The 14,873-nt window shown below is 43.6% G+C and overlaps 1 protein-coding gene across 4 annotated transcripts in view; it reads right to left on the reverse strand.

The window, feature by feature from the left end:
• Window positions 1–873: 873 nt before the first annotated feature.
• Window positions 874–14,873, reverse strand: part of TRIO (trio Rho guanine nucleotide exchange factor) — a 751,422-nt gene continuing 737,422 nt past the window's right edge. For 2 of the 4 annotated variants that reach the window (XM_077491869.1, XM_077491868.1), the window contains exons 42-43: window positions 12,356–13,071; window positions 874–1,419 (exon numbers count right to left, since the gene is read on the reverse strand). In XM_077491869.1, the coding sequence (XP_077347995.1) occupies window positions 1,156–1,419; window positions 12,356–13,071 (980 nt within the window). In that variant the 3' untranslated portion in view covers window positions 874–1,155. The remainder of the gene's footprint in view (window positions 1,420–12,355; window positions 13,072–14,873) is intronic. The other 2 variants (XM_077491870.1, XM_077491871.1) reach the window with 2 other exon arrangements.

Below are 14,873 nucleotides of genomic sequence, written 5' to 3' on the forward strand. Positions count from 1 at the left end.
GAAAAAACAGGACCCTCCCTTGATGGAGTGGGTAGAAAGACTAGAGCGGATAAGGCACATCGAAGAGTCAATGTATAATTCAGAGGGTTGAATAGGGAAGTACTATAGTAAGTGGCGGCAATGGGTGCAATTTGAAAAAACTGAAATAAATATTATCGGAAGGATCGACTGAGAGCGTGGGTACAGGGAGGGAGAGGGAGGGTATAGGGGGGGCAGGGGGTATGTATTGGAGAAAGTATGTTGTATTTATTATATTTTTTGTAAATGGGTACAATACTGGAAAATTTTGAAAAATAAAGAATAATAAAAAAAAATAACACTGGGGTGTCTATAACAAACTCCATTATGAAGTCAAAAAACAAATCTATCTGCTAGAAAATGATTTCATGTGAAATCCCCATTAACAGATGTAAATATTGTAATTAGAAATATATGTTCATTATATGGGAATATATTTAAACCATTCAGTGTTACAGCATCAAACCATTCCCATTAGTTTCCCTGTTGGTTTTAATGTGAATATTTATTCACTTCAAAGGTCTGCCCATTGTTTATCCTTATGGTGTCTTGCATTGGTTGTAAACAGAAACCTTTTTTTTCAATACTCTAATCAGGCTGCACCCAATAAACATTTTCTACATATGACCAATTAGGGGGCATTATTTTAGCCACTGTACAGAAAAAAAGAGGGGGATATGATGAATTGTTACAAAGATGTGATTTCTATTTGTGGTGGGACACAAAAGAACTCAGTATGACCACCCCTGAAGCTGTGAGGTAAACATTGTAAATACTCTTATAGTGATTAGATTGCACCAAAATTCCTATACAAAAATGTATTTGATTCAGCAAAAAATACATAAATAAAAAACACAGGTTTGATTGTTTTTATTGTAAAATGCTGTTTCAATAATCAATTAAACTAATGGGGGCTTGCATTCCATTTTTAATTATTCAATTTTATTTATTCTTGTACAGAAAGTTCTTTGCAACATTACATAAAATCAGTATAAGCAAAAAGACAACAAACATCCATAAGGTGCTTGTCTGCAATTATTCAGAATGTTTAAATAGCAAGTTATTACCACATATGTACAATATTTTTGCATTATCACTCAAACATAAATAAAACATTTACTTTTATTGCTACCTTTCTCAGCCAACTACCCACTTCATTGTCCCATCAAACATATCAGTGGTGGCAGAACTCGTATGGCCTAGGACATAACTGGGAATCCAGCCTTCAGCTGCAGGGCAGTCATCGGTGGCAGCTCGGAACACCAGAAACATGCTCTGCTGGTTGCTTGCCAAAATTTGAACCACCTCTCCTTGGTAGACATTAATTTCATCCTCCTTCACTGCTGTGTAATCCCGTGTCACCAACATGGTGGAGATATTGCTACCGCTGCTACTTTCACTCTGGAGGAAAATAGAAAAAATATATGATCACTTATCTATAAAACAGATTTATCCTGGTCATAGATATGAGATGATTACCAAGTCAGTGACCATCTTACATCTATGGCAATATAGACTTACCCATAAGCTGGCAAATTCTTGGGAGGAAAGTTTGAACAAGGTTTTCACAAAATATATACAAGTATAAATCATTTTTATGTCGAAAAAAGAGATGGTGTGGTGGTAAAAGATATAGAATTATTTTTAAGGATTTTGTAATTAGCTAGATACAGAAAAGGTGGATCAGGTATTATCAACATACACAAGGAAAGCAGGTTTTTACAGTAATTGTGAAGAATCATCACACCATGAACAAGTGTAAAGATTTTTAATTTTAATGCCAGTTTCATTATTTTTGTTGCTGTTTTACCCTTTTTACATTCTCTATTTTAATGGATATAGCTGCTTTACAGGCAGGCCAGATCATTCAGCTATGATTATGCACATAGAAGGCATGAGATCACAGCTCAACTTGAACTGATTAAGATCCCATCACTGCACATGTGCTACACCAGCATCTGAGAGCATTATTTTTCATGAGACTTAAAACAAACCTCCAGGGGGCATGGCTTGGATGGCAGCGGGAACAGACGCACGGCACTGAAGCTCCTCGCCTGGCCTGCCTGTTTCACCATTAAACAGCACCCATAGCCTGAACCACCATGGGCAAACCTAAAAAAAACAAGGGATCCAAACCCCAAGGACCCAGCACCAGCTCTTCCTCCGCTCCGTCACCGCTCATTACGGAGTATTTCAGCCATGAAGCTCTGGCGATATACCACGCGGCCAAGATGGCGCCGGCCGCATTTCCTCCACAACTTCCTCTCCTACACCCACGTCTCCAGGAGCCGGGAATCACAGGTATGGCTGAGAGGGGAACCTAAAAGTGGCATGCAACTCGGGCCTCTCCTCCCGCTCTCAGGCCAGGGTCCCCACTCCCGTTGGTGGCCATCTCGTGGACAGCCTCTCCTAGCTGTTCCCCCTGTCTGGTGGCGCCAGCCTCGTCCTCCATGGGTGCCTCTCCTGCATGCACTCCTATAGGAGTTGGGATTAACAGATATGACACAGAGGGTAGCACTACAGCTGAATGCTCTGCAGGTACCCCCTTCCACCCTCATGTCGGGGCCCTCGCTTACAACAGTGCCCATCCCTTGAATAGCCTCTCCCCCCATGTCTTGTGGAATCCATACCTTCCACGCCAGCCCAGAATACTCATCCATCCACATCCTGGGACTCCCTCACCCCTGAATGGGATCCATGTTCTCTGTAACAGAGATCCCAGGGGCACAAGAACAGATCAGCCTCATCTTTCTCCCACCAGAGGGAATTACCCAACACCACAGCCTACCCTACACCCCCACAAGCCTTGGGGCAACCAGAGCTTTACCCCCTTCAAAGACGAGCACAAGACTCCTCTGCAAAGGCAAAACTCCATGTGCCACATCCCTATCAATCATCCCTAGGAGACTACTTGTAACATATAGCTGGAGCAGCCCCTGTATGGGGCACACAGGCACAAGCTGTCACAGAATCTGACACTGACCCTGAAACATACACCTCCTGGCGAGACTATGTTTGCTGCATGTCCACAAAGCAGGACTTCCATATGCTCATTCAGGAGGTGCGCGAGACCTGCAGATCGGAGATTAACATGTTACGGAGGGATCTGCATCATCGCTTCAATAGAGTTTCATCACTAGAGGAAGATGGCGGTGACATCAAGCTGAAAATCTCCCAAATACAAATACACTCCCAACTCGCCTCACAAGCATCCTTCCTCCGGGACTTCCACCGCCACCTTGAGGACCTCGACAATCGGGGCAGGTGCAATAATATCAGGGTCTGAGGCCTTCCTCAGAAGACTCAGGACGAAGACCTGTCTGTTACCCTCCAAGCTATCTTTAACAATGTCTTGGGCCGCCCAGAACACCAAAAAGTTAAGCTTGACCGGGCTCATCGTGCCCTCCGACCTTGGGGACTGGGATTAGACCCCAAGATGTAATGTGCAGAGTCCACAACTACACCCTCAAAGAATAAATCATGAGAAAAGCTTGCAACATGTGCACTATTGACTTTGATGTCGCCCTCATCCAGCTCTTCCCGGATCTGTCATGGATCTGTCATGGATTATTCTCCAGCAAAAACTTTTCACTACTGAGGGAACATGATTTCTGGTATCAATGGGGCTTCTCCTTTATTCTTATGGCAAAGAAAGACGGGAGATCCACCACACTAAGATTTCCAGAAGTCCTTCTGCAGAGACCTGAACATTCTCGTACCACCTACCAGTCCCCACAGCACGTCCGGACCCCTGGATCCAGGTCACCAGAAGAAAGCTCCCGGGGACTCGCCCATCTAGCGCATCTCCACCCTCCCGCAGGCACTGAGCCCTGGCTTTTAGAGTAACTATACTCGAAATATTCGATACTCTTTGTATGTTGTGAGGGGGGCATCGGTCCAGGGGACTTGCCTATGCTAAATCTCGAGACCCTGTGACCCCAACCCCCCTTATCCATTCATGAGCAGTTGGCTTGCTAAAACGTTCTTGGGTTATAATTATAAATACAGTTACAATTAAGGTTGAAAATATAGTTATGTATGTTGGCTGGGTGCAGGTCTATTTCCAACTATATAGGCAGGCAGGCCCGGGAGCCCACCATATCTCCCTTGGTCATGCACCCCCTCCCCCCACGGGCCCTCAGAATGACTTCCTGTTTGACAGTATTGTTGTGTTTGTCGACTCCCGATGGGCTTTTTTCTAGCATTCCCATTGGGGGAGGTCCTTCGCAGACTCCCAACATACCACCTTTTCTAGGTGGGTTAAATTGTGAGATGTTAACAATATTTGAATCTATGTTTTATGAGCTTGTGATATGTGATTTGATCACTGTTTTCTGCCCTCTCCTCCTTTTCTCAGCTTCTCCCACCCTTTTCTCCTCTACTTCTAACTCTTCTAGACGCCCCCTACTTGCAGGATGCGAGCCCTGGTCACTCAGCCCTGATCCTCCATTTCGAGCCCACCCTGGAGAAGCAACAGATAGATGCCCTGACTTCTTGGCCTATGACTACCTAGATGGGTAAACAAATGTGTCTTTTACTTCTCTATCCACCATGATTGACATACTGTCGTTAAATGTGAAAGGCCTTAACTCCAATGTTAAGCGCAGCTTAGCCCTACGAGAGTTCAAACAGTCCACGGCGGACATTATTTTTATTCAGGAGACTCACCTTGCTAAATCTGGCACTATGGCATTTGCCCTCAAACACTATCCCTAAATATATCTTGCCTCCAACCCACATAAACGAGCAGGCATATGGATCCTTTTTAAACAGTGTTCCCCCTTCCAATTGCACTCTCTGCATGCAAACCTATTAGGCCATTATCTCATCCTCCGGGGCTCCTGGAAGGGTACCAACCTCACTTTATGTAATATCTACGCTCCCAATGTTAACCAGAACTCCTTTTTATCCAAAGTATATAAATGCTTATTTGCAGCTCCCCATCAGTATCTGGTCATAGGAGGAGATTTTAACCTGACCTACTCCGTGAACATGGATAGGTTTCCTATAGGTCCTAGAAAAGCTTCTCAAGTGGCTGATTAACTATTCAATTAACTAGGAAACACATCCTATTCGATGCCTAGCGCACCATGTACCCATCAGCTAAGCAATTTACCTTCTATTCTCACCCCCACAAATCCCATTCGCGTCTAGACTATTTTTTTGTTAATGCTCCAACTTTACGAGGATCGGCTATCTAAGCAATTTCTTGGTCAGATCATGCCCCGATCAAACTTTCCCTAGCACTCTCTCCGGGATCTTCTCAAGTCTGTCATTGGCGTCTCAACGAGTTCCTGCTTAAACATGATCCCTCTAAAGTGGAATTTGAGCAAATTTTCAAGTACTACTTTGCTGAAAACAGCGCCCCAGAGGTCTCTTCCACTTCCTTATTGACACAAAGCGGTTTTACGAGGCCAGTGCATATCACTCTCCACTGCCCTAAAGCGTAATGCTAATAAGACGATACAGTTGCTGCTAGATCAGCTCCGGCAACTGGAGACCTGCTTGCTGTCCCCCCCCCCCCCCTCCCTGCATATGGTCAGGGCATTGGTGAGCACTAGGGCCAGTTTAGAACTGGGGAAGATGGAGAAAGCCCTTCTCCTCCTGCGCCAAACCTTCTATGACGAAGCCAATAAACCCCACACCCTTTTTAGCGAGACAACTCCATGAGCGGGCAGCGGCCACCTCACCCACCTATATTAAAGACGCGACTGGCACCCTTCAATCCCATCCATCCAAAATCTCCCAACTTTTTCATGACTACTACTCCACTTTATATAATGACCTGAGTGTTCCACATACTCCCCCACTCTAGCCCAAGCCATCCACTCTTATCTAGCAGATTGCAACCTTCCCGCTCTCTCCCACTCTGCCCTGGCCAGCCTTTAGGAAGAGGAAGTAGCTGACACCATTACATCCCTCCCGAACAACAAAGCCCCAGGACCTGATGGTCTACCATACCTCTACTACAAAACATTTCTGCCGCTTCTTCTCCCCCATATCACCCCGCTGTTCAACTCCTTCATGGCCAACACACCCATTCTGAGAGATATGCAAACCTCTTTCCTTACAATGATCCCCAGTAAAGGACCATACACTGTGCTCTAACTACAGGCCGACTGCTCTCCTGAACACAGACCTAAAATTTTTTACTAAATTACTGGCAAACAGGTTAAATAACTTCATGCCTTTACTGATACAGAAGGATCAAGTGGGGTTCATCCCCCTTCGTCAGGCTGGGGACAACAACAGGAGAGTTATCGACCTCGTGGAAGTAGCAAACAGGAACAGGTCGGAGACATTGCTTCTAAGCCTAGACACGGAAAAGGCCTTTGATAGGCTGGGCTGGCCCTTCCTTTTTGCTACCCTTTGACGATCAGGTATAAAGGGCCCTTTCCTTCAAGCTATCATCCATCTATATTCATCTCCTTTGACCCTAGTCAGGACTCAGTTTGCCTCCTCCTCTACCCTACCTATCACTAACGGTACCCGACAGAGCTGCCCGCTCTCTCCTCTACGCCCTATGCATTGAGCCCACATTAGACAAAATCCAAATATCCATGGCATCCCAGTTCGTATAAGGAACTTTAAGATTTCCTTATTTGCGGATTCCTGCTAACCCTGACCCAACCTCACGTCTCCCTACCGAATTGACATGTAGAATTGGATTGATACAGCACTTTCAGGCTACAAAATTAATAACTCCAAGACTGAAGCCCTCCCACTCAAAATGACCCCGTAGACACTGTCGGCCCTCTCCCAATCATTTATCTACTAATGGAAATCATCCACCCTAAAATACCTCGGAGTTCACCTTACACACTCATTTGAAGCTTTATATAAGGCCAACTTCCCTCAACTTTACACATATATCAGGACCTCCTTAGCTACATGGAAAACCCTAAAGTTATACCTCTTTTTTGTCGTCTGGCGACCACGAAGATGGCAATCCTACCCAAACTCCTTTACCTCTTCGAGACACTCCCTATCCCAGCTGCACACTTCAGAACTCTTCAAAGTGACTTGGTAACATTTTTCTGGAACTAGAAGAGGCATCAGATCGCTAGATCCATATTATACACCCCCGTAACCAAGGTGGCCTCGCATTCCCCAATATAGCCAAGTACTACTTGACGGCCCAACTACGCCCAATCACCTTGTTGTACCCTCCATGCTTATAATTGGACTCAAATTGAAAAGATATGGGTAGCCCCTACAAACCCAAACTCCATGTTATGGAGTACAGAAGTGACTCTCGGTAAGTCCCAACTACTAGGAACGATGGCGCTTGTACGAACACTGTGGTGATGCATTAAATTGATGTTCCCGCTCACCTCCACAGCCTCCCCGGTCACCTCCTTTCTGTTTACTGCCAATGTCCCGGAAAGTATGCCCTCACAGATGTCTCAATACTGGATGAATAGGGCCTTTTTTCGGTATGGTCAGTTGGTAGATACCAGAACCAGAACACTAAGATCATTCCAAGATCTGAAAGATGCCTTTGATCTGCCCAGACAGGCTTTCTTTAGCTACCTACAAATCCGTCACTTTGCACAGTCTTACATCGAATTTACAATTCTCCCTCTTAACAGAGTTTGAGAAAATATGCTTAGAGGGCTCGTCCCCCAAGGGTATGATATCGCGCACCTCTCTGGTCACAGGCCTCCAAGAGCTCTATATGTACTTTATACAAAGAGAATCAATATAAGGTCTTACTTCATTGGTACCAAACCCCTGACCTGCTCCATTCTATATACCCCTCAGCCGATCGCCATTGCTGGCGCAGTCGCAAAGAGGTGGGCACACTATATCATATCTACTGGACCTGCCCATGGATCACCCCTTATTGGTAGATGGTACAAACTCTTCTCCAATCCATCTTCGACACATGGGTGCCACTTCACCCTAAATTGTTCCTTTTAGGCCTCCCCCCTTCCTCATTCTATAAAACCTCCAAAAAACTCCTAGCTCAGGTGCTAATGGCCGGACAATGCTTGATAGCCCTGAAATGGAAAAAGAGGGAACCCCTCTCTCTGTTTGAATTGCATACCAGGATTAGGGATGTCAAATGGATGGAATATTTGACAGCCTCCCTAAACAATACTCTTGACAAACACAACCAAGTATGGGACTTGTGGGATATGCTAGAAGCTCCCAAGCCCAGCTGAAATCAGGGTGGATGCCACCAGACGGTGCAGAGGCTCAGGGCTGGGTGGGTGTCCTCTCCTCTCTTACCTCTTATCTACCTCTAATCCCTTCTTCTCTCCTTATCTCTACCCTTCTTAGCTCTCTCCGCTCTACTTTACCTCTCTACTCTTTCTTCCCTTTTGACACAGATGCGCATCTAAGCAAGTTTGAAATAAGTGGTATCACTTATACCTCATTGTGTTTTTGCGGATTTGCAACGTTTTTCCTTTTCGATTTTGTTCCCCTCATGTTATACATGCCTCAATTACGTTCCACTACCGGCGGCAATGTGTATAAATAGCCCGCTTTCTGTATTCCACTTAACATACTGTAAGAGCTTGTTTTTTCTTCCTTTTTTGTTTGTTTTTTCATGTTGGAAAAAAAGGAAACTCAATAAAAATTGTCAGTTTAAAAAAAACAAACCTCCAGGCTGAACCTTAAAGCGGGGTTCCACCCTAAAGTGGAACTTCCGCTGATCGGAACCCTCGACCCCTCTGGTGTCACAATTGGCACCTTTCAGGGGGGAGGGGGGTGGAGATACCTGTCAAAGACAGGTATTTACACCCACTTCCGGGCATAGACTCCCGTGGGAGTCTATGCCTCTTCCTGTCCTGCCGCGCTGTCTGCTGGGACACACACGGGTCCCAGAGACAGCGCAGGCAATTCCTATTGCGCTACGTGACTCGCGCATGTGCAGTAGGGAACCGGGAAGTGAAGCCGATTCGCTTCACTTCCTGATTTCCTCACCTAGAATGGTGGCGGCAGCAGCCGAGCGATCGATCGGCCTTGGCTGCCGACATCGCTGGACCCCGGGACGGGTGAGTGTCCATTTATTTAAAGTCAGCAGCTGTAGTATTTATAGCTGCTGGCTTTTAATATTTTTTTCCCCAGTACAGTCCCGCTTTAACCACCCCTCAAAATAATCGCTGGAAAAAGAAAAAAGAAATGCCCCTGTTACACACTTAAATCCATACATATGAAAGAGATCAGCTTAATGTAAATAGTCATATTAATGTGCATTATTAGTATACAGGATTTAAAAAGGTGGCAAGAGTTTGCACAGTACGTTATAATTTGAAGAAAGACAATACAGCAACAATATAATTCAATACAAGAGGGTTAGGCGGGACATGCTCATGCGAGCTTACGATTGAATAAAAAAATAAATAAAAATAATGGTTCCTAGGCACAGATTCGCAGTGGCAATAAATTAAGTGATTTTTTTTTCCTCTATGGAAAAAGGGTAAGTTTTTGTTACTTAAAGAGGAACTGCAGTCTCACATAATTTGTAATGAAAATATCTTTGCCACCCTGAAGCTTCCCTCCATCCACTTTGCATATTATTTTATATATACTGTGATTCTGTACTTGCCAAATATGCTGCAGAAATCTCCCTTCACTGAGTCTGGCTGCAATCATTTTAACTGTGAGCAGCTGAAGCTGCTGCCTGTTCACTTCCTGGATTTACACAGACACACACCTGCAGCTCACATTGGCCCTCTTATGACTCAGCGCGCCCCCCCCCGTGCATGTTGTCATAAGCCTAGGCTTTTTTCCAGACACGAAACAGGAAATGTGCTGTGTAAGGTATTTACTGGCAGAAAAAAATGTTCTACTATCCAAAGTTAAAACAACAAGGGCAGAAGCTTTAATAGATGGAAAGTTGAAAAAATGACCGAAGTTATGCTTTAATATGACTTGGTGAAGCTGACACTGGCTTTTTTGATTCCTATAAAACTAATATTCACAGGTGCACTTTAAACTTGACATTCTCAAAAAATCAAACTTCATGGGATATAATAGAGCATGTTATAGCACTATCAAATCACATTATTTCCAGTAAAAAGGTAAATTTTTTCCATTAATAAACATCTTCCTTAAGAAAAAATAAAGCTTTGGTAGCCTATATAAGTCTCTGCAGTCTCTAGCTACATATTGGGTTGTTGGTTTTTCACAGTTTAGTGACTGCATAGTATGTTGCTTTAAATTAGCATGATAGACCTGCAGTAGAATAAAATGAGTACAGTACAAGCCTTTACAGTACTGCCAAGCAGGAAACCTGCATATTTAGGAAGGCATAGGCTAATATAACTGCTCAGGTCCCTGCACTATTTTCTGGGTGAATCTGATGCAAGTTCAGCCATACTACTGTGTGGCTGAACTCTCATTGCACAGACATTGCATGTGGTCGGCACCTGCAGTGCAAGTGGGAATCACATGCGATCTGAGATCGCAGCAGTGTGAACCCAAGCTTAAAGATAACATCCGGAGACAATCCCAAATTCCCACAATGCATAAAAATTGTTTTTTTGGCTTTTGAAATGCCAGTAAACTACCGCACTGAACGTGATTTATCCATTTTCAAAAAAATGCCAGTAAACTCGACTGCCTCTAAACTCCTATAAATGACTGAGTGTACGTGTACAGATAACAGAGGAGAGTTCAGGGGCTGCTGAAAAAGACACAAAACTGCACCTAAATGTCAGTTTATCAGCTGCAGTGTACTTTAAGCCTTACTGTATAGCAGGGATATGCAATTAGCGGACCTCCAGCTGTTGCTAAACTACAAGTCCCATCATGCCTCTGGCTGTCATGCTTGTGGCTCTAAGAGTCTTGCTATGCCTCATGGGAATTGTAGTTCTGCAACAGCTGGAGGTCCGCTAATTGCATATCCCTGCTGTAGAGTATGGGTGCTCAACATGTGACGCTTCAGCTGTTACAGAACTACAAGTCCCATGAGGCGTTACATGGCTGACGGTTACATGCATGACTCCCAAAGGCAGCGACATGATGGGACTTGTACTTCTGCAACAGCTGACAGGAGGCAGGAGGAAAAATATGAAAATATACACACCAATGAAAATATTTATATTATGCTGATCTCATTCAAGTATATAAAACCAAAAAAATAAATATTGTGTGTGTGTGTGTGTGTGTGTCTGTGTTCCCAATAAAGTGGTTGTAAACCCTTACAAACCACTTTGACTTACAGTTAAGCCTAGATTAAGGCTTACCTGTAGGTCCAAGAAATATCTCCTAAACCTACACGGTTTAGGAGATATTTACAAAAAGGCAGGCACCGTAGACAGCGGCGTGCAGGCGCACTGAGCATGCCGCAGATCACGGAAATATGCCGCTCGCGTCGGCTCCCGTGCGCATGTGCGGGAGTGACGTCATCGCGGCTCTGGCGAATTACAGCACTGGAGCAGCGAGACCCGGAAGTCACTCCGGGATACATGGCAGTGGTGAAGATAAAGGAGGAGGACCGCTTCGGGGGCTTCGTTCTCAGGTAAGTTATTCATAATGAGCTAGTATGCTATGCATACTAGCTCATTATACCTTTGCCTTGCAGGTTGCATTTTTTTTTTTAAAGTGCCTTTACTTCCTATTTAAGAGTCTAAACAGGATCTCTGTTTCCACGCACTTTGCACATAATTTGACTATAAATATATATACATAGAGAGAGAGAGAGAGAGAGAGAGAGAGAGAGAGAGAGAGAAGGTGTGCAAGAGTGTGACATGTTTCAGCTACTCACCCAGACTTGCTTTTGGCTCCTTTCACACTGCTGCGACTTGAAAGTCGTGCGATTTTACCTCAATTTTGTGACTGCGATTTCGGGCTATGCCTGTGTAAACTTGAGGTCTATGGACCTCAACTTGCATGAAAGTCGAACCAAAGTAATACAGGGACGACTTTGTAGTTGGTGCGACTTGAGGCCGCACAGATTTGGTTATCATTGGGAATCTTGCTGTACGACTTGTCATGCGTCTCTGATGTCCAAAGTCTCAGGAAAAGTCGCACAAGTGTGAAAGGGGCCTTTGCGTCTATATATATTCAATATACTCTACTGTGTATAAAATATGCAATTGTTTATTATTTATCAGATGTAAAGTGTAAAACAGAGAAGGTAGATTATTAGTAATCTATATTACGTTTAGAAGATGTCCAGAAGGCAAAGAAGAGGGTCTCACATGTTTCTAAATAAACATATGAAGTAAAGAACCAAACCAGTGATTTTACAGAAGAAACCAGTGATTATTTCACAGAAGAAAAAGCATTTTGGAGCTGGAGGTTAGTAATTCAATGATGTGAGGAGCACGCCAGGAGCAGGATAGGTTTGGAGAACTTGCAGAAAGAGAGCTCTTCTTACCCCATTACTCTGAGTGGATTGAACTGACTGCTCACTGGTTGAGGAGCATGTGCTGAGACGGTCTGAATCCTTGTTGTGTGTGGACTGACGAAGACCTTTATGTTGCAGGGTATCACCAGGAAAAGTAATGGAACCAGAACGACTAGCTGAGGATACTTGTACTGAGCTCCAAAAAGAGCCTTTAAGATAAGGGTTGCTGGATGTAGTAGAGTCCTTGCCAAAAGACAATGGAAAGTTAAATGAACTATGGGAATTAAAAGATGCTGTAGTATTGTTCATTTTCTTTGCTAATCCAAGCCGACACTCCTCAGTGTTCTCACAGAACTTTCTCTGAAGGCCATTTGCTAATCCGCTGATAAGTTTCTTGCCGCCATCAAATGTCTTTATTTCAGATAAACATTCTTTATTACCGACGCTTGTCTCTGAACCTGAAAGAACTTTGTCTGCAATAGAAGGTGTAAGGTCTAAAGAGTAGCTTAGTGGTGACACTGAAGCACTACGAACAAACATACCTGACAATTTGTCTGCCTCTGCTATTGCAGAAGACGAAACCAGAGCAGGTGAGTGATGTCTGACAGGCTGGGGAATTCGGGAAGGCCTACTTCGACCAGAGGTACTTAGTCCACTAGTGCAGGTAGGTCCACTGGTGGATGGGATATTACCACTATTGCTTCCACCCATTTGGTTTCTGTGGTATTCCCCTGGTGATGTCAAGGCTAAAAGACAGAAGAGCAACAATAAACAGTATTGCAGATTGTATATTTAACCCCTTCCTGTAAAATTTAAACCCTTATGCCAAGAAACAGTTTTTACAGGTTTGGTGGATTACTTCACTGCACAAGTGTTTTATTCCCTCTTTGCAAGCCAACTGTATTATTCCCCCCCCAGCTGGTACTATTGCATTTTTAATACAAACATTCTTTCTTCTATATGTGCTTTAATTACAGGCACTTTAAATATATGTTGTTAAAATAACAATGACACAGTAATTAAGAATTGACGGTGTTGATTTTAAGTTTCAATGTTACTGTTTGCGTAAGACGATAATTGCAGGGGTACTAGCAAATTATTAATATATAAAAGACCCCTAAAGTTTTCCACTGATTATTATACCATATACACCAATTTAGAACCATACCACTATTAGACTTAGTTCAATTTATTTTATGCATAAAATGGTCATATTCAATTAGTAGTTCATATTCAAGAAGCAAACCTAATTTGGCCTATTAAGTGTCTAAGGTAACAGTGTCCATACTACAAGCCACAGACATCTCACATTTGCCAAACGAATGACAAGAGGCAGGGACTAGTGCCATATGTGGTCCGGGCTTAAATTCAGCTTAGACAGCTGCTAACGTTTTATGTACAGGTTGGCCTGGGATTGCAGAGATGTCAAATGGATCATGAAGATCTGAACGCTACTCACAGACACAACAGTGCGTCTAACTAAGCACTATTGTTACCTTGGACACTTCTTAGGCATGGCCTGGACAGATTCACTTTAACTGCCAATTCTTTGTACATCCAATCAATGGAAACAAATCTGAATCTATTGTGTTCTGGTTGAAATTCAGTAGAGTGAACCATTTAACAAAAAATATATTAACATGCAACAAAATTACAAAACGTTTCCTTTTGTTTAATAGTTTGCTTTAAAGCCTCACCCAATGGGAACAAATATTAAGGTAACAACTCCCTCAGGTAAAACAGCTCTCATATATGTAATTCACCTGGGTAGTTTTACCCGCTTGCCTGGAACTTAGCTTTAAGGTTAAAGTGATAGTAAACCACATCTTAAAAAAAATAAAAAGAAAAGCTGGTCCCCCAGCAAGCTCATGTCATAATGCGCTAATATGCCATGCATACTAACACAAGATGACAGACTAAGCTAAAAAGCGGATCCTTCCAGTGGTGTGCTGTCGCTGCTGACGGGGATTCCATCTTTACCCGGTCTTCTTTAAGGGTTTGACTGTCCAAGCTTCGATGATGTCACGGTAGCAGCACAGCTCTCTCAATGGATGGCAAGCTGTCCATTGAAAGCACAGTGTTCATGTAGGATGGGCAGAATGCAAGGCACAGAGCAATCTCTGTGATTAAATAGACTGTGTCCACACCAGCAAAATACAATTTTCAGGTACGATAATAGATGTTCCTGGAAGTAGTTTTTCTTGGTTTTAGCATGGTAGGAATCACAGATACAGAAATCCCTTTATCTTTTAAGATCTGGGTTTCAACAGCCATGCCGTTAAAGCCAGAGACTGTGAATTAGGATGGAATAAAGGAACGCAAGATGGAAAATTTGACCTGTTGGGAGGAGACCAGGGTTTGTCTGCTAGAAGTCTGTGTATTGTCAAAAATAAAATGATGTACGCAAGTCTTTATTAGTCCCTCCAAAGCTGGTAAACACAGCTTCCTTCAGCACAAAGTCAAACAAACAGTTCTAGCAAAAAAAGAAACCACACAACAAGCTCATCCTCCGTGTTTCAGAGTGCCGGGCAGACCACGGGGGGTTCAG

Source organism: Lithobates pipiens, unplaced genomic scaffold (assembly GCF_037356315.1).
Source record: "Lithobates pipiens isolate NorthernLeopardFrog02 unplaced genomic scaffold, aLitPip1_a1.2 Scaffold_19, whole genome shotgun sequence".
Classification (NCBI taxonomy): domain Eukaryota; kingdom Metazoa; phylum Chordata; class Amphibia; order Anura; family Ranidae; genus Lithobates; species Lithobates pipiens.